The following is an 18,416-nucleotide window of genomic DNA, read 5'->3' as shown; positions in this document are numbered from 1 at the left end:
CCCCAAAAATAAAATAAAAAAAAAAAAAATGCGGCGAGAAGACGAAGAAAAACCGCCTTCTTGGCAAACGAGAAACGTCAACTTGAAAACATTTCGCAAGGCTGTAATTACGCCGACCGCCGGCACGGGGAGGAACGCGGCCAAACGCCGCTCCGCAGAGAGACGCCATGAAAGAAAACGTTTCAGGCGCTACGCCGCCGCTTCTTTCTCTCTCATTGATTTTGGCTAATAGGACGTACGCAACGTAAACATCCGTCCCTCGCGTTTGCTCCAAGAGGACAGCGGACTCAACACCGCCGCTCGTGAGCCTTCGACGGCCTTCTCCCCTCAACTCAAATTTGGGGTAAATTCAATTTGGACCAGTTAATAAAGACCGTATAAACACCCCCCCCCCCCCCCCCACATGTGGGCAAGTATCGCCACGGTCACCGACGCAGTTGTTGACTCAACGGGACGAACACGTAAACACAAAAGGGGAGGACTTGGATTGGACTGCTGTCTGCCACAATTTACTCACTAATGACGCTAATTCCAAGTAGCCTGTCTATGGCATTTCGCATCATACGCAAGACTTCGTATGGGATTTCTTCCAGCTTTTTGGTCTTTAAATACAGGTTTAATTGTGGTTTATTCTACAGTAATGCACCCCCCCCCAAAAAAAAAGAAAAAAGAAAAACCCAAAACCAAATATGAGAACTGCGCAAATGGGTTTTGTGTGATTTTATGCCATCGGCTCTCCGTTTTCTGAAAACTTTTAAAAGTGTGTTTCAAGAACCTGTCGTGTATTTTTAATACATTCGAAGGAGGGGAAAAGGATTTCACAGGTCGGGTGTGGAACGTACCCCCGTGATCATCAAGGATTCACTGTAGGGACCCCCCCCACCCCCCCCCGCCATCTTTAATCACTATAAAACGGTTTTAACAGGACGTGTCGAGGCGAAGCTGGCGAACGCTCAAATCCCAACAGGAGGACAAATTGGCAACAAAATGAGCCGTCAAGTTTATTAGAGCGCCGCCTCTGGGAAATCTTTAATTCTTTTTTTTTTTTTTCCGTTCAGTTGTTACGCTGACATTTATTTGGCTGTGAAGCGCTCGGCGGCGTTCGTCACGTTCGCCTTTGTACGTGACATCTAAAAGACGCCGTGCGTCTGCCGTCGCGCACTTTACGCGCCGCAACGACGAACGGCGACACCTCCGTCGCCGTTCGTCAGAACTTTCCCGCCCCGGGCTCGGATTGATCCCAACACGGCTCGTTAGCCGGCGATGAGCGATTTTGGAATTGCGGCAATCAGGTTGTCACGCCGCCGTTGCCGTTTTGTTGATTTTGTCAAGTAATTGTCCCCGGATCCAATTCAATTGCGAGCGAGACGGTTCCGCCATTGAATACGCGACTTGCATCTGACGTACGACCGACGCGAAGGGCAGCTGCACGCTCGTCGCTTGATTTTTATGATTTTTTTCCTTTTTTTTTAAACCTGCACGACCAGACAAACAACATTCGACGTTTGTCTCGATGTGCGTCAGTGCGAATATTGCACACGTTTTCTTTTGTTGGTGATATGACACATTTTGATTGACAGCTCATTCACAAACGAGATGACTGCAAACTGAAGCGCGGTCGACGGTGCCATGTGGTGGCATTTATGACGATATAAATAAACAAAATCTTGACTAACAGGTTTGCTTCCCGCTAAGAAAGTGACATGAGTGGAATAACGTCGCCGTTGTGTTTGCCGTGGAAGGCGAATGCCAAGCGCAGGCCGCAAATATGAAGGCGGCTTTTTATTAGCTTCAATTGTTATTTCCCGAGGATTTCGCTTACATGCAAGACTTTTTGTCTTTTCACCACATTTGCTGTAATAAAAAAAAAAATCATTTTTCTGTACTCTCTCTATATTTTTACTTCTGTGCAAAAGGGAGCTAAGCTTGTTCGCTATCAGTCAAATAAAGCAAACTGCAGAAAAAAAAAAAAAAAACTCCAGGAATATCAATTTTGAATCGTGGCCTGCTTGTTTGCCGCTTTTATATTTAAGGGCGGGGCGCCGATTACAATCGCAAAAAGGACATTTTGTCGCGAAAGCCGCATCGACCAGCCTGAGACATCGTTTTCCAAGAGGAAACGTTTCTCTTTTATTTTATGATCTGTGATGGAACACAACTTGTCATTGTCATCTGCTTTTTCGCTACGCAAAGAGGGAAAAAAAAAAAATCGATGAAATGGGAAATCAGATATTATCCTAGACCCTTATCGTCGACTATTCAGATAAAAGTGTCCCCCCCCCCCCCCCCCCCAAAAGAAGCAGCGTGATTTTCCGGTTATCCGTAAAGAAAAAACAAGTTGCCATTGTCATTTGCTTTTATTAATAACAAAGGGCAGAACAATTTATTTATGTATTCAATGGGGAGGCTTATGGTGCAGCCGCACTTCTCAGCCGATCGATTGCTTTTGTCTGCATTTTTCGGACGATCTCCTTTTTCCAGGTAACGCTCGCGCAACCAAAATCCCAACCGGGCGGCGCGTAAAGACCCGAAAGGCGATTTGTTCTCACGACACGACGCCTCGGCCCGTCGTCGGGACGATTACGGTCGCTTTCACCTTTCTTTTATCCCGAGCGAAAAGGGCAGACGGACGATAAAAAGCGAAATATGCTGGTAAAAAAAAAGAAAAAATGGAATAAAAAGCAGAACGTGTGGCAAAAAAAAAAAAAGAGAGTGCGGCGCAAACGAGCCTGCGGTTTCCAGGGTGGGCAGCGTGTGACGGGATCCTGACTTCAGGGTGTCTTTGCCTGGCTACTAAAATTATTATTTTTTTTTAAAAATGTGCAGCAAGGAGAAAAGGTTCCAAGGCTCCAAAGTTCTGCACGCAATCACAAACAATTTTTTTGAGGTTTACAATTGCCGCGACATCGATGGGAATTTCTGTTAGCCCGTCTATGGTGTTTGGCGTTAGCATGTTAGCTTTCAGGGAGCTGACCGATTAGAATTATTTGGGCCGCTTGAATGTTTTGGTGTTGACGTTTCAATTTAGGTGGTTTTCGGTCTCAGTGCTCTTGTTTCTAGTTAGGCTCTGGAGTTTTGAGCAAGCCGGCGGGGTTCGGGTTTCAACAATTTACGATTTCAAGCCTGGGTTAGTGTGTCCAATAAGGTTTAAGATGAAAGTTTTGTGCCGGCGTTCGAGTTCACGGACGGGTTCCGTTTTGAAGCGGGCTGAGGCTTTTCCACGAGAGTTCGGGTTTCCAGCCTCAGGTGGGGGTTCTGATTTGGGTTACAGGTTCCAAGACAAGGTTGGCTTCCAAACTCAAACTCGTTTCAAATGAGGCTTTCAAACCAGAGTTTTTTTTTTTAAGCCTGAAGAAGAAAACGAAGGCTTGAAGGCAGCACGGAGGAGGCGAAGAAGCCTTCAAGAAAATGTCTGGAGTGCGTCCAAGTTGCAAGTACTCCACAAATCAATGCCTGAGTGTTGATTTGTTCTTTTCTTTCTTTTTTTTTTTTTTTTTTTGTGACGGGGGGCATCTGGCGTCAATACCGGAGCTTCACTTCAAAGCCGCCGAGGCCCGAGTCGGACGAGTCCGCGTCGGCGCCGCACATCTGCGACGACGGACGAGTGGAAAAGTGGGGCCGTCGGTGCGTCGGGGGTCTGCGGGCACCCCGGGAAAATTTGCCGGACCCACTAAAGTGCTGGGGAAATGGACCAGATCAGGGATGTTTTTTCACTGAAGCGTACGTTCGGAAAAATGCTCAAATTTTCTTCATAAAAAAATGATAAAAATCAACAATATGCTAAGAAGGTAAACAGAAGATAAATAGTGGTGACAAAGCTGTTACTAATATTTGTGTCATGGAAGATTGATACCTCTGCACATTCCAAATAAAGTTTTAAATAAAAATCGAGGCACTTTTTTTTCATCAACTTTTTTTCATCCCCCCCATCTTGTCATGTTCATATTTGTTTGAAATATTAAGTCAAACAAACTTAGTATATTGACAATTTCAAATTTATAAAATGGTGAGGCAAATTTTCTTTAAAAAAAAAAGTGACAAATTTTCATTCAACATTTTGACATTTAAAAAATGTTTAAGATGTGTGAGATTTTCTAAATTTCCAGCTTATTTAAAATTTTCAATCTAAAAATTTATGACGTTTTTTTTTTCAACTTCAAAATTGAATAAATGTAAAATGTAGTAACCTTTATTTTGAGTCAGTATTTTTATTTGGAATTTGCGCCCCCCCCCCATTCTTTTTGCCTTACCGACGGTGGCCACGGTGGGGTCCTTTCCCTGGGTGAAGACCACCACTCTGGGCCTGGCCGGGTTGTCCTTGGGCAGCGATCGGGTCAGCCCGGCGATCTCGCCGATGTCGTCCGTCTGTAAAAAAAAAAACGAGGCCCGTTTAACGGGGAGACGAAGTAGCAGAAATTCTTCAAGTGCGGCGGATCAATACAAGAAAATGATCACGTATGCTGGGAGGAGGGGGAGAGGAGATGGGGGGGGGGGTCTGTGGCTCAAGGTGAAAGATGAAAAATAAAATTTCTTTCAATTATTAAAAAAAAAAACAGTCTCAGCTTTGTGTTATCGGGTTACAAGGCACTCACATTTTAAATAAAAATAGTGAATTTGAAATGTAACTTTTTTCCACATCTTTTTATTTTCAGCTTTTTATTGAAATCTTTTAATGACCAATTTTTACACGATCTTTTTTATTTACTAATATTGTAGGGATATTCAGTCACTCTTTTTATTTTAACGCTCCAATACAAAATTCTTGAAATTGTTTGTTTTTAACGCTGAACCGTTTCGTGTTGCCTTTGATTGCGCCGGTGAAAATCAGTTATGATTATTATTAAAGTTATCATCAGCGCACGGAGATGGGCGACAACCCGGGCGCCTCGCGCCGTCCTCCAAAAACCAGTTGGACCGGCGCGCTTTTCCACCTCCAAAGGCGCTTTAATCAGCACCGAGAGGTCCGCCGAGGCCGAGGAAAAGCGCGCGTGACGCTCTAAGTTAAGTGCTAACGCTGAGGTTAATGCGGAGGCCCTTTGCCAGCCGGCCGAGGTTGAGGAAGAAAAAAAAAAGCAATTTGTCAGCGTGACTGGACGGAACCGCAAGCACCTCTCCGGGCAGCCCACGCAAAAGCGCACAAGGCTTCGGCACATTGTCGCCCTTCGCTTTTATGTTCCTGACATTAAAAAAAAAAAAAAAAAAAAGGTGCCGGCCTCTGCTTGAAGGTGCTCGGAGGCGCTGCTGAAGGGGGCGGCCGAGCCGGGGCGGGGGGGAACCAACAGGCATTCGCAGGTGACGCCAACTTTACAAAACAGCCTAAAAAAAAAAAAACAGTCTCAGCTTTGTGTTATCGGGTTACAAGGCACTCACATTTTAAATAAAAATAGTGAATTTGAAATGTAACTTTTTTCCACATCTTTTTATTTTCAGCTTTTTATTGAAATCTTTTAATGACCAATTTTTACACGATCTTTTTTATTTACTAATATTGTAGGGATATTCAGTCACTCTTTTTATTTTAACGCTCCAATACAAAATTCTTGAAATTGTTTGTTTTTAACGCTGAACCGTTTCGTGTTGCCTTTGATTGCGCCGGTGAAAATCAGTTATGATTATTATTAAAGTTATCATCAGCGCACGGAGATGGGCGACAACCCGGGCGCCTCGCGCCGTCCTCCAAAAACCAGTTGGACCGGCGCGCTTTTCCACCTCCAAAGGCGCTTTAATCAGCACCGAGAGGTCCGCCGAGGCCGAGGAAAAGCGCGCGTGACGCTCTAAGTTAAGTGCTAACGCTGAGGTTAATGCGGAGGCCCTTTGCCAGCCGGCCGAGGTTGAGGAAGAAAAAAAAAAGCAATTTGTCAGCGTGACTGGACGGAACCGCAAGCACCTCTCCGGGCAGCCCACGCAAAAGCGCACAAGGCTTCGGCACATTGTCGCCCTTCGCTTTTATGTTCCTGACATTAAAAAAAAAAAAAAAAAAAAAAAGGTGCCGGCCTCTGCTTGAAGGTGCTCGGAGGCGCTGCTGAAGGGGGCGGCCGAGCCGGGGCGGGGGGGAACCAACAGGCATTCGCAGGTGACGCCAACTTTACAAAACAGCCTAAAAAAAAAAAACAATGACATTGATTTTATTTTATTCTTTTCCATCGTTAAGAACTGGACCGATGCAGCTAATTCAACTCGTTTGAAGCCTAAACAGGCAACGCAAGTGCCGATCTCGAGCGAGTCGGACGGCGCCAGAACCTAAAGCGAGTCTGATATGACTTGAACGTGATCAAAGAAAAAAAAAAATGACCTGAAATCGACCCGCTGCCTACACGGGCTCCGCAACAATCCTAGCCAGGAAGTAAAAGTCCATAAATACAAATCTATTTTAGTTTTAATACAGAAAAAACTAAAAATATATTTGAAAAAATATAAAATTGATTGTTTGCAGCGGCATTAAAATTAACCTCTGTTTAAGAAGTTGAGAATCTAAATTAAAGACAAAAAAAAAAGAAAACTTTCACACGAGCACTTCAACTTCATTGAATTTAAAACAAAGAAACGACCGCTGGAAAAAAATCCAGAAAATATGAAAATAAAACCACCTTGAATATTTTGTTGTCGTTTACAGCGGTTCAGAAATGACAATAAAAATAAAACTTATATTAGTAACACAAAACACCCCCAAGCGGCTTTGGCGTGCGCTTCTGGAATTGGACTATCGCGAGACGTCACGGCGACGGGTTTGGCGAGGAAAGCCGAAGCGTCGGCTCGCAAAAAAATTCGAGAAATTGCATCTGGACGCCGTGTCGGGCGAGTGAGAGAGCGAGAGAGAGAGAGTGGCGGCCGAACAAAGAAACCATGACGACGGCCCGGTTGCCATGGCAACTGCAGCGGGGCCCGCGGAGTAGAAGAGCGCATCAATCACTGTCCAAAAAAGAACTTCATTATCAGTCGAAAGTGAAAAGCTCGGCCGTGTTGCGGACGACTCACCTGGAAGCCCAGCTGCTTGCCGAACGACGCCGCCTCCTGCGCGCAAGAAAACACAAAAGGCGCCGTTAGCGCCCCACACCACAAAACTTCTTCAAAAGCAGACAGAGATGCGCTTCATCTTGTTGCCAGCGTGCAACAAAGACGACATAAAGTACTTACTCCTCTCGATAACTATGAAAATGGATCCTTTCAGTGGACTACATTGGAAATACGGTATCCCCCCCCCCCCCCAAAAAAAAAAAAAAAAGAAAAATTGAAAAAAATGTAAATATTCTGAAATAAAACTTCCCATTTTTGTTGTAAAATCATTTTTTAAACAAAATACAAACGTGATAATCTGAGAAAAAAATACACAAGGAATAAATATTGAAAAACACCTACAAAACATACCAAAAATTCATAAATGTAAAAATACAAACTGAGTTATTTACAGTTACTATAATAAAAAATAAGGGTTAAAAATACAAGTAAAAAGTAAAAAAAAAAAAAAAGTACCAGATCGTGGTACGTATATAAAAATACAATAGCAAAGAATTGACCGTATCAAGAGAATTCTATGCATAAAATGCATTTTTAAATCAATAAAACCAAAATAAATTCAAATCAGAAATGGAAAAAAAATAAAGATGCAAAAAGAAAATGCATTGATAATTGTATTTATTTGCAGTTGCACTGCACATACTGTGTATTAATGCAAAAAAAAGGGAAATAAAAAAATAAAAACTGGATAGCTGTAGAATTGGAAATATCCAAGATGATAATGGAAAAGATTATAATATACACATTTAGTTTTCCACTAGTGTATGTAATATTTTGACATACTCATGACCAACATCTTACAAACTCATTCATTCATTACATTTCCCCAACAATCTAATATTGTGGGTGATGAGCGCAAATAATTATGTAAAGTTGCAACTATTAAAGCTACATCGGGAGTCGTAAAACTGACATAATGGGCCATAAATACCAGATTCCAATTCAGTGGCCCAACGCGTCAATATTTGATGGCCTTAGTGTGTGTGTGTGTGTGTGCGCGTGTGTGTGTTTTACATGTGACATGATCTGTTTTGGGATGTTGCGCTCGACAGCTTTGCAATGACGCGCCGTGTGCCGCCGCAGCTGTCGCCACAATGCCGACTACTTCAAGTGACATCTGGGCCCGCAAAGAGAGAGCGGTGGGGGCCAAAAAAAAACAACAACAAAACAAAAAAAAAACAGTCGAGTTGCTGGCGAAAGATGGAAAAATAACGCCAAAACATGCTTTTGGCCAATGGGCGGGAGTGGGGGCGAAGAAGGGCGGCGTGCAGCCGTAGTTGCTAAAAAGCCGTCAGAATGTGCGCCGCCGCTGTCAGAGGATTAAACAGTCAAAGAGGTATTTTTAGAGCGAGCGCTTAAGCTAATAAGCTACAGTCGGCAATTTCAAGCCGAGACAAAACGAGAGCACTTTTCGTGTTGATATGACTTTTTTTTTTTTTTTCCCCCCACCACTAAGTACGGGAAACTTTAGCAAAAGACGCCAATGACATGGTCAAAGGATACTTCAGTAGGTTCTATTATTACAGGAGCTACTGTACGTGGGAAAAAAAAAAAAAAAAGAATTATCCAAATTGAGACTAAGGGCCACTGCAAGAAAACAGAATGAGACACGCTAACCTAAACAGTAACAATGAGCAAGAACAAGGGTCACCTGTATTTGACTTCACCAGGAGGTCTGGATGGCAAGATAACATTTTTATCCAAGAGGAGACTAAGGGCCACGTGTGCAAAGTGGAATGAGACATGCTGAGGGAGGCCATCAATCTCCTGTATTTCGTCGCCCCAACACGGATACAGATTTGATCCCAGAGGAGACTGTGGGCACCGTGCAGGAGAAAGCGTTCATTTGTTATTTTTGTCACCTGGGCCTCGGCCGCAGCCAGACCCGAACAGACTCGGAATCCAATTGCAGCCTTTTCCCAAAGGCGGCGAATCAAAGCGCGGCACTCAGTGTGAAGGTTAATAAAAGTTGATAAGCTGAAAAAGGTTGAAAAGGCCGCAGGGGAAGAAATTTGCTGGAGCGAGCTAGCCTGAGCTTTTCCCAGAAATGGAATTTGTAGTTGACACGGCGTCCGCGGGTGGAGCGGCGGACAGACGGGCTGGCGGCTGTTTGAACTCCTTCGGAGGAAACGGCGCCGATCGCCGTCCTCTTTCCGCCCTGGCCTCACAGGTCTGAGGAACGGGGTTCAAATCCCGGACCTGCCTGTGCAAAGTTTGCATGTTCTCCCCGTGGCTGCGTGGGTTTTCTCCGGGCACTCGGGTTTCCTCCCACATCCCCAAAAACATGCCACATTCATTGGCGACACCAAATTGCCCGTAGGTGTGATTGAGTTCAGGGTGTACCCCGCCTCCTGCACGATTACAGCTAGGATCGGCTCCAGCGCTCCCCGCGACCCTCGTGAGGATAAGAAGCTCAGAAAATAGGATGGATGGAGCGCTCAACAGCTAAGTGACACCATGACGTACGATGGCCGCAAACCAAAAAAAAAAAAAAAAAAATCACAATCATATTGCTTTAAAAAGTAAAATTAATATTATTCTCCGTCATTAAAATACACACAACATTTTAAAAAAAAGCCTTACAATACATAATTTCAGTTCCTTTTTTTTTTTTTTTTTTTACAAGAAGACAAATATCAGAGTTTGAAACAGTTCCCAGATGTCTTGATAACATTTCTACGGTATATTTTCATCAAAGCAACATTATCCGACATAGAGATTGTATTGCAATATCACGGGCGGGTGCAATATTTCATCAGCGAGCTACAGAACTACACCTGACGAGCGTACCGGAGCGGCGCACAACGCCGACAAACAAAAATGCGTCGACAGCTGAGACCGACAAAATGCCAAATGACAGAATGTTTTGTTTACTCACGGCGGCGTCGTAGCAACCGCCACCTGCAAAAAAATGCGTGCCATTAAGGTGAAACGGGCAAAACAAATATTCAAAAGTCAATTTGCCGGGATATTTCTCTCTTTAGTAGAACTCGCTGGAACGGGAGGCTTCCATTTTTGAAAACGGACCTGGGCTTTCGTGTGCCCTTGCCCCGTAACTCCCCTCCGGCGGCGGCCTCGCTCGCCATCCATCTCCGTCCGCCCGACTCCCACAAGGGCAGCGGCGGGTGACGTTAAACAACCGCAAACGCGCGCATAAAGGGAGGTCGACAGGGGGGAGGCGTTAACCTCGGTCTGCCGACGGCCTCGATCGCGCGTGTCGCCTCAGTAGCCGTTAGCTGCCTCAAGGAAGTCCGCCGACATCCGATAGCCCGCGTCGTCTTTTACGACGTCTGCCGGTCTAGTCATGAACACCGGGAAAGGCCGAGCGCTGTCTCTGGAGGAGGAAAGCGCACTTTTTGGGACGTTTTGGGAATTAATCAGTACCCAAAGCCAGTTTTACTTCAGGACAGGAAACGCACAAACCCGCGTCTGCCATTTCAGTTTAAAGTCGTATTCAAGGTGCTCTGAAAAATGACTTTTGGTGGTGGTCTTTGCAGAAGAATCTCGCCCCCCCCCCAGCCAGCGACGTGAAATTTCATCACCTAGACCCAGGAAAAGGGTCGTCATGTCGTCGCACGACAGTGACAAAAAAGACGCAACATGTCGACCGATTTGGTTGAAAGAGGCCATTTTGGGGAATCATTTCCATTTCCAGGGGTCTTTCAAAAGTTCTCAAGATTTGAACCGATCGCTTCTGGTTCAAGTGCCGGCGTTGGGGTGCAACGTTTTGCGCCAGTTGCAGTTCTCGTTTCCCGCAAAGATCAACTGATCGATTTCACTCAAATTGCAACCGGCGGTACTGGACGGACGGACGCTGCTCAACTGTGAGGGATTCAGCAGCAACTTTGGTGACTTCCGCTCTTCTACGTAACCCGCCTGAAGCGCACCAACTTTTTGAACGGGATTACGGCCCCCCGTAATATCAGGGAGATGGTGCACGTCGATTGCGCTTTCGACGGCTTGCCAGTTTTCTCCCAAGCGCGGCAAAGACGGCGAAGCCCTGAGACGCGGCTGCCAAAAAAGCTGGGAAACACAATCACGGGGAGACAAAGGACTGCGCTCCCGCCAACTCTGTGAGGATAAGAGGATTACGGGAGCAAGTGGCCAAACCCTGAGCAGCGGTAATTAGGACTGCAGGGGTATCTTGGAAAGCCCACCGGGTGTCCCAAGAAAAACACCAATGTCGGTCCGCGCCGTTGCGGTATTTCCCTGTAAATACTTTTTTGTAAGTGTACGAGCAAGACCATGCCGGGGGGACTCCAGTTTCTCTGTTTGAGGCTTTGCTTCAAACGAGGCCAAGTCAAAGAAACTCACTCCAACCTCAACGACTTTCAATATTTCAGTAGGAAGTCCACGTTGTGAGGGCCCCGAAATGATGAGATTCACAGATTTGTTTGCTCTTAACTAGCTCCAACAAAATTCAAAGCATGATTTTACTTTTGTCTTGCCACTAGAACAAGAAACAGTCAATCGAGCTCATCTCCCCCGAGTTGCAATAAAGTCCAAACGAGGCAAAGCAAACAAATGTCGCCTTACGAGGGTCTGAAACGCGAATATTGCAGCCCAAAAAAAGTATTCAATTGCAATCTCATATTTCAGCGGGAACCGAAAGTTACGAGCTTGGTGGCGTTGCAGGTTTTCTTCACGAAGGAAGCGGTTCCTCTTCTGGAAGGTCCAAATCCCTCCTTCCCTTTTGTCTAAAAGCAAAAAGCAAACCATCTCATCTCAAAGTTAGGAGAGTTTCCTTGTTGAGAGTCTGAAAAGTCAAAATTCGCAGTTGTCACGGTAACCCGCCCCGCCCCACCCCAAAAACTCAAACGGCTGCCAGACTCCGTGTAATGAGAGCAACACTGCACTTTTTCATGCGGAGGGTCTCAAGTGTCCTCATTCCCAGATGGTTTTTACCCAAAAACCGAATCGTCAATGACGATCAATTGATCCAAGTTACGAGAGCGGGACGGCACTTTTCCCCGTTCGGAGTTGAACATTCCAGAGGGTCGAAATCCCAATCGTTTTTGCTCGAAACAACGCAAACCTCCTGTCAATCCAATCGCCAGACTTTCGCAGGAACTCCAACTGCCGAGCGCCACGCACGGCACTTTCTCCATGTTGAGGATGTGAAAATTCCAAATTCCAAGTTCCAAGTTCCAAGTTGAGTTTGCTTCAAACGAGCCAAAGTCCCAGCGGACACTCCACAGCCACCTCGCCGAGATCCTTGGACGCGACTCCAACTTGTGAGAGCGCCGCTCCATTCTTCTTCTCCCAGGTCTGAAATTCCAAAAAGTCGCAGTTTCCTTTGTTCTCCCACGTGGACAAAATCAACAAGACGAATATGCTCGGTGACTCATCCGGCTCCGCAAGTGTTCGTCGCAGCCAAGGTCAGCGGTTCTCCGGTCGGGTGAGTCATCGCGGAGAACCGAGAGGTGCCGCTTCAATTCAAAGCGGACTGGCCCGCGTCAAAGCGGGGGGCTCCCGCGATCGGTCTGCCGATTCAGTGTCCCGTCCACCCGCACGGACTGTGGAGAGTTTTTGCTTCTGTTGCGGCTCAGCTGTGAAGGGGACAGCTTGGAATGACGATGGCCTCCGAACGTGTGGTCAGTTGCAAAGAGACGAGACCGATAAGTAGGCCCGCAAGAGGTTTCCTACGGTACCGGGTGCGATATCATGTTCAGAAGCTGTGAAGGGGCGACGGTCACGAATACATTTTGTTTTCCATATTTCTTATTAGCTTGAGCACGGTGGATCCGCTGGTAGAGCGTTGGCTTTACAGTTCTGAGGTCCCGGGTTCAGTCCCGGCCCCGCCTTGTGGAGTTTGCGTCTTCTCCCACATCCCAAAAACACGCAACATTGATTGGACACTCTAAATTGCCCCAAGGTGTGATCGTGAGTGCGGCTGTTTGTCTCTATGTGCCCTGCGATTGGCTGGGCGACCAGTTCAGGGTGTGCCCCGCCTCCTGCCCGTTTGACAGCTGGGATAGGCTTCCTGCACTCCCCGCGACCCTCGTCAGGATAAGCGGCAAGGAAAATGGATGGATGGATGCTCTTATTTACTCAAATTCATATGGTTTTGCAGTTTGAAGGTACACTCGAATGTTCAACGTGACTTGGCGAAGTTATAAAATAAAAATCGTCTTTAGGGTTCATCCATCCATCTTCTTAGCCCCTTATCCTCACAAGGGTCGCGGGAGTGCCGGGGCCTATCCCAGCTGTCATCGGGCAGGAGTCGGGGTACACCCTGAACTGGTCGCCCAGCCAATCGCACTTTGGCTCTTTCGGGATGACATTTGACCACATTTACAGAAGATTCAAATGATAGGCATCAGATAACGGGGAACAAATTTAAAAACTGTTTTGGTAAACGAGCGCTTCCGCTTTTCAATACAGCCGCAAAAAGAGGATGTACATGTGCGTGTCGATGAATGGCGCCAAGACTTAAAGGTCCAATCAGTCAGGGAGATTAATTCTGTAACGATCGTTGGGTTCCTCTTAAATACGGCAACGCAAAGCCAAGGCTAACGGTTCCATCGTCCCCGCTGGCCCGCTTCTTTATCTCCCACACTTAAGAGAGCGCGTAGGTAAAGCGAGCGCGACCAATTTTATCGGTGAAAGAGCCGGTAATCAGTTCTCTCGTCGGGGGCCGTATAATTGCCGCCATTAAAAAAAAAAAAAAATGGAATCGATGGTTGTTTCTGTGTCAGGTAGTTAAAAGGACAAGGCGGGAGGAGTCAATTAAAGTCGGGTTATTGCGCGACGTTAGCCAATCCAACAAGGCGGCGGCGCCGCTCACGACGTCGCAAGTCATGCGGTCCTGCTCGCTCCCATTTATTTGCACATTAGTCACTTTGCACTCGCGTTAATTAGCTCCACAAACACGCTCACCATCACGTTTAATCATTTAATGGTCCAATCGTGTCTCCGTAATCTCATTTACTTTGTCCCGTCAATTAAATGCTTAACCGACATGGTTATGTCAGTAGTTAGCATTCTTTTGTAGGCTCGAATATTTAGCTATTTTTTTTCCAAAAGTGCAAAATCAATAGTTTGTTTTCGCCTGTGGGAAGTGCAACATCGAGTGAAGTCGTCCCTACAAGTATCGCTTCGCTCATCAAAGTGGGCGACGTGCGACCGCAGGGGCCGCACAACCCCCGGCCCGCCCCACCCCCCACCCCACCCCGGCAGTCAAAACGCTAGCGGACAGATACGAGGGAGGCGTCCGCGTCGCTCTCCGCTCCAGGCGCTTCGACGACTGAATATCCGCTCTGTTTGCCGCCGTTTGCTCTTATTTCGCTTTCCAGCGAACGAGTCCTGACAGACTTTTCCGACGTTAATCCGTCGGCAAACACGCAATTATCCCGAATCATTAAAGTCAATAATGACTGGAGGTGGGAGGAAAAACGTCTCGAGGCGAGCGGTTACAGTAGCCACAGACGCAAAAAAACACGCCGTGTTTGCAAAACACGCGCGCGGCGCGGTTCGGCGGTGGGGGGGGGGGGGGGGATGTTGGGGGGGCGGAACCATTCCTCAGCGCAATTAAGGAAAGAGGCACGACGCAAAATGCTGAAGGAAGCCATAAATCACTGGGGGGGGGGGGTTCCAGCCGTGTAGAAGTCGACTGCACACGCTCCAGCCCGGATTTGAATTTGCCCATCGGAACTTGGGACTGGCTTGAAACTTGACGGTCGAAGGCGACTTACCGTTTCGTTGCCAAACAGGATGTCCACGTAAGGCATGATGTCCATCATGGCGCCGTTGAAAAACTGGCAGATGAAAGGCGCCGACAGGTTCATGCAGAAGAGTTTGTCGTTTTGCGACGCGTGCTTGGCCACCTTCAGCATGGACGGCGGGGACACCGTCAGGAAAAAACCCTGCCGAAATCAGACCGCAGGAAACACAAAGAAAAATTTCAAACGAGTCAACCTGGAGATCTGTTGGTTTGTTTCTTCCTTTTTCTTTGTTTCGTGGCCGCCACTTTTCACCGGGAAAAGGAATCCGTTATCGCCGAAGACGTACTCGGAAATTCGAATTAACCAAAAATGAGAACAATTGTGTAAGAGTTTTCGATCACAGGGAAAAACAGGACGTCTGAGCAATGATTTATTGACTTTTTTTTTTTTTTTGGTAAGGTTGCTTCTTCCTGTTTTCATCCCTATTGCCGCTGTTTTGACAGGATTCTCGGCCGGTGTTATCGATGTTCTCAACACTTTCTGAACTCGGCACTTTGATTCTGATCTTCTACGAGCGGGTCGTACGTTTGAATCCATCTGGTTTCGCCCGCCAATGAGTGATGACGTAGATTGTGCCGCTAGCAAATCTCTGCTTGCAAAAAAACGTCGGCTGAACTTTTAATTGTACGACTTTAAGAACATCCAAATGTCAGACTATCAACTTTTGTGAACAAAGACTTTGATTCAGAGCTTATTTGGTCCGTTTTCCCCGATGGCTGAGTGATGACGGGACTGCTTCGATAGCTTCTTGCAATAGAGGTGTCCAAAATTTCCAGGTATCGAAAAACTTTTTGGAGGATTCGGATTTTCTGCGACTGGTAGCTAGCTAGTCATCAAACTGGTGCTTCAACTTTGAAATGTCCCCCCCGGGCAAACAAATTTGAAGGCATCACTCACGGTTACATACGGAAGGACGTAACACGATCTGACCGACCCAAAGATTTTGAAACTGACAGAATTAATAACATCCAAACAAGTATTTTGAAAGCACAGAGAAGGGGAAGAAAGACAATGGGCGAGCGGGCAGGGGGTAGGGGGTGGTGGTGGTCAATTTAGAACAAACCCCGCGGTTGGGGAAACAACACGCCGGTATCTGATGATGGGTGAACAAAAGTCCGGTCTGGACTCCCCTTACTCGGAAACAAGAGAGCCACGGTTGGCCATTGTGTGAATGAATACAAATCGGGTAAGAAAACACCTTCGGGTTTCTGGCGGAAACTCGACACGGGTCGCACAGAAAAGCTGCTGGCCTTTGATACTGATCTGCTTAACCTCGTTTTCCAGCAATGAGCTGCCTCTGGAAAACCAGTAGGGCGGCATAAAAAACACACACAAGAAAAAGGAAGAGTTTCAGATGATCCTTTTAATCGGGCTACTTTCCCCGGCGCTCATTAAAGCGCGATGACATCAGGCCAAAAGCCAAGCACTTCATTCAACGTACGAGGTGCGACGGCGCAGCCACTTTGAGAACGGCCGCACTTGAGTGAAGCCGTGTCGCGGGCGGCGTCTGGCCGAGGGCAAAAAAGAACACAGAGGGCGGGAAGCTAATGGCCCATCGGCGACCTCGACATTTTCCTCTAGCCACGTGCCAACGCCGCGTCGGCCGGAGATTGTCCTCTGACGCGAGCGCTTCCAAATAAACCCGCCGCCGATCAAAGGACCCCGAGGACTCGCTCCAATATCCTGAGGCGCGGCCAACTTCCAAAAGCGCCGGAACCGGCGTCCAGAAGTCACCAGTGGAAATACGCGAACTGATGCCCGAAAGAGGAACAATTAGCAGCTGCATTTGAAGGATCTTTCATGATTTCATTTTCCTCAAGGAATGCGCAACATCGTGAGTTTGTCTGTAACAATCGTGTTGTTGTTGTAGTAAAGTGTAACATCGACTGGCGGTCTTCCTTCTGCGCATCATCAAGAGAGAATATTCTTTTTGGCCTATGCTGATGCAAGTAGTGCTGTCATCGGTTTTGACCCAGGTTGTCACGGCAACAAAACCTGAAATTACCGCCGGCCCAACAGAAGAGAAGACAGCCGCTCACACTTGCAAGAGAAAACAGTGGCAAAAGTGTGTCCTTGGGATAATATATATATATATATATACATATTGTAGAATGTGCCAGGTTTCCTTTAAAACGCATATTCAACACTAAAGGGATTGATTTCGAATTAAGGGCAACAAAGTAAAAAAAGGTTCGTCACACCTTCCGGGGTCCCCCACTCGGTGACCTTTCAAGGCCATCCCGACCCAAAACGGTCTCGGTAGCTCAAATCAAAATGTCATAACGGCATAAAGTTCCTCCGCGGAGACTCTTCTTAACTTAACATTTCAATGGTCAAAGCCCAAACGGCAACGGTGGAAAGTTGTCAGGGAGCAGCGAGGACCCAGTTTGTCGTCTGCCTTTCCAATCAAGGGAAGAGGCGCAGGAGTCGCGTTCCTAAAAGTCCCGCGAGTTGCCAGTCGAGCGGCGTCGGGACGGGCGCCAAGTCAAATTCCAGTTTGCACCGGCAAAACAGAAGACGGGAAAGTCTTTAGCGGTTGCGGTGAGGCGGGCGCGGGATCCACGGGGGTTACTTGGCTTACACAGGCGGCGGCGGGATAGAGCAATAGTTTGCTTTCTTTTGAGGAAACTGCAAAAATCAATGGTTTGTCTTCTTTTTAGGAAAGTGCAAACTCGAGTTTGTCTTTTTTTGGGGGGAGGGAAAAGTCAAATAATCCGGTTTTTTTTTTTTTAAAGGAAAGTACAACATCCAAAAATGCAGATGGGAAAATCCAACATTAATACACGTTCCTGGAAAGATGAGAAAGTAACGTTAATATTTGCTTTTCTTTTTAGGGAAGGGCAACCTCAATTTAATTGCAATAAATAGTTTGTCTTCTTTCAAGGAAATCTGACAACGGATGTCTTTTCCAGAAAGTGCACGTCTCTTACCGGAGAGCGCAAAAGCAACCGTTTGTCTTCTTTTCCGGAAAGCGCGACGTCGAGCTCGTCTTCTTTTCGCTCAGTTGAAACAACCGTTTGGATTCCGGTACGTACGAGAGTCTGGACTGTTGTTTGTCAGAGTCGGCCGGCTCAGACCTCAGCAAAATCGGCAAGAAAAAGGATTGATGGAAGATTTTCGTCACAGCATCGTCGTGTGTGTCTCTGCTTGCTGGGTGGTTGGCGGTGATGGATCGTAACGTGTCACCCAACTTAAGATACAAGTGGATGCCTGAAGCGTGGCGGGGAAAAAAAAAAAAAAAAAAAATCTATTTTAAGAAAGGCACTGCAGGCAAAATAAGATTTTTAATCGCCCTCCCCTCCACTAAAAGTTCAATGTCAATTTCATAGCCTGCTGAGATTTACTGTATATTGAGCATCACCTTGGCAAAAAGCCGAACCGCACCGATTGTGTTGTGCCGATACTGGATTTCTTCAATTAATGGACCGATAGGAAAAATAGTTTTAAAATTAAAAAGATCAAATCTGCGGTTCTTTCGAATATTTTTGGGGGAGCAAATTTTTGCTCTTCACTCCATGCCCCCGACTACACAGCATCTATTTATTTGTTTGTCCGTTTATTTATATTCACCCGTACAGGTTCAGTAAATAAACACGGCGAGCGGTACAGTTTTGTCTCTATATATACTGTACAATATTGACGCTAGTGATATTGTGCGGCCCCCCCAGTATCAAGAGA

At 46.5% G+C, this 18,416-nt stretch overlaps 1 protein-coding gene across 3 annotated transcripts in view; it reads right to left on the bottom strand.

Moving 5' to 3' along the window:
* LOC133495157 (adenosine kinase-like) overlaps positions 1 to 18,416 on the bottom strand; it is an 83,396-nt gene that overhangs the window by 3,394 nt on the left and 61,586 nt on the right. For 2 of the 3 annotated variants that reach the window (XM_061809444.1, XM_061809443.1), the window contains exons 7-9: positions 14,709 to 14,879; positions 6,976 to 7,011; positions 4,251 to 4,365 (exon numbers count right to left, since the gene is read on the bottom strand). In XM_061809444.1, the coding sequence (XP_061665428.1) occupies positions 4,251 to 4,365; positions 6,976 to 7,011; positions 14,709 to 14,879 (322 nt within the window). Of the gene's footprint in view, positions 1 to 4,250; positions 4,366 to 6,975; positions 7,012 to 14,708; positions 14,880 to 17,693; positions 17,949 to 18,416 lie in introns of those variants that run through there. The other variant, XM_061809446.1, reaches the window with a different exon arrangement.

The sequence above is a fragment of the Syngnathoides biaculeatus genome, chromosome 22, assembly GCF_019802595.1.
Source record: "Syngnathoides biaculeatus isolate LvHL_M chromosome 22, ASM1980259v1, whole genome shotgun sequence".
Classification (NCBI taxonomy): Eukaryota; Metazoa; Chordata; class Actinopteri; order Syngnathiformes; family Syngnathidae; genus Syngnathoides; species Syngnathoides biaculeatus.
Note: the sequence above shows the minus strand (reverse complement) of the source record. Positions and strands in the feature narration are given on the sequence as shown.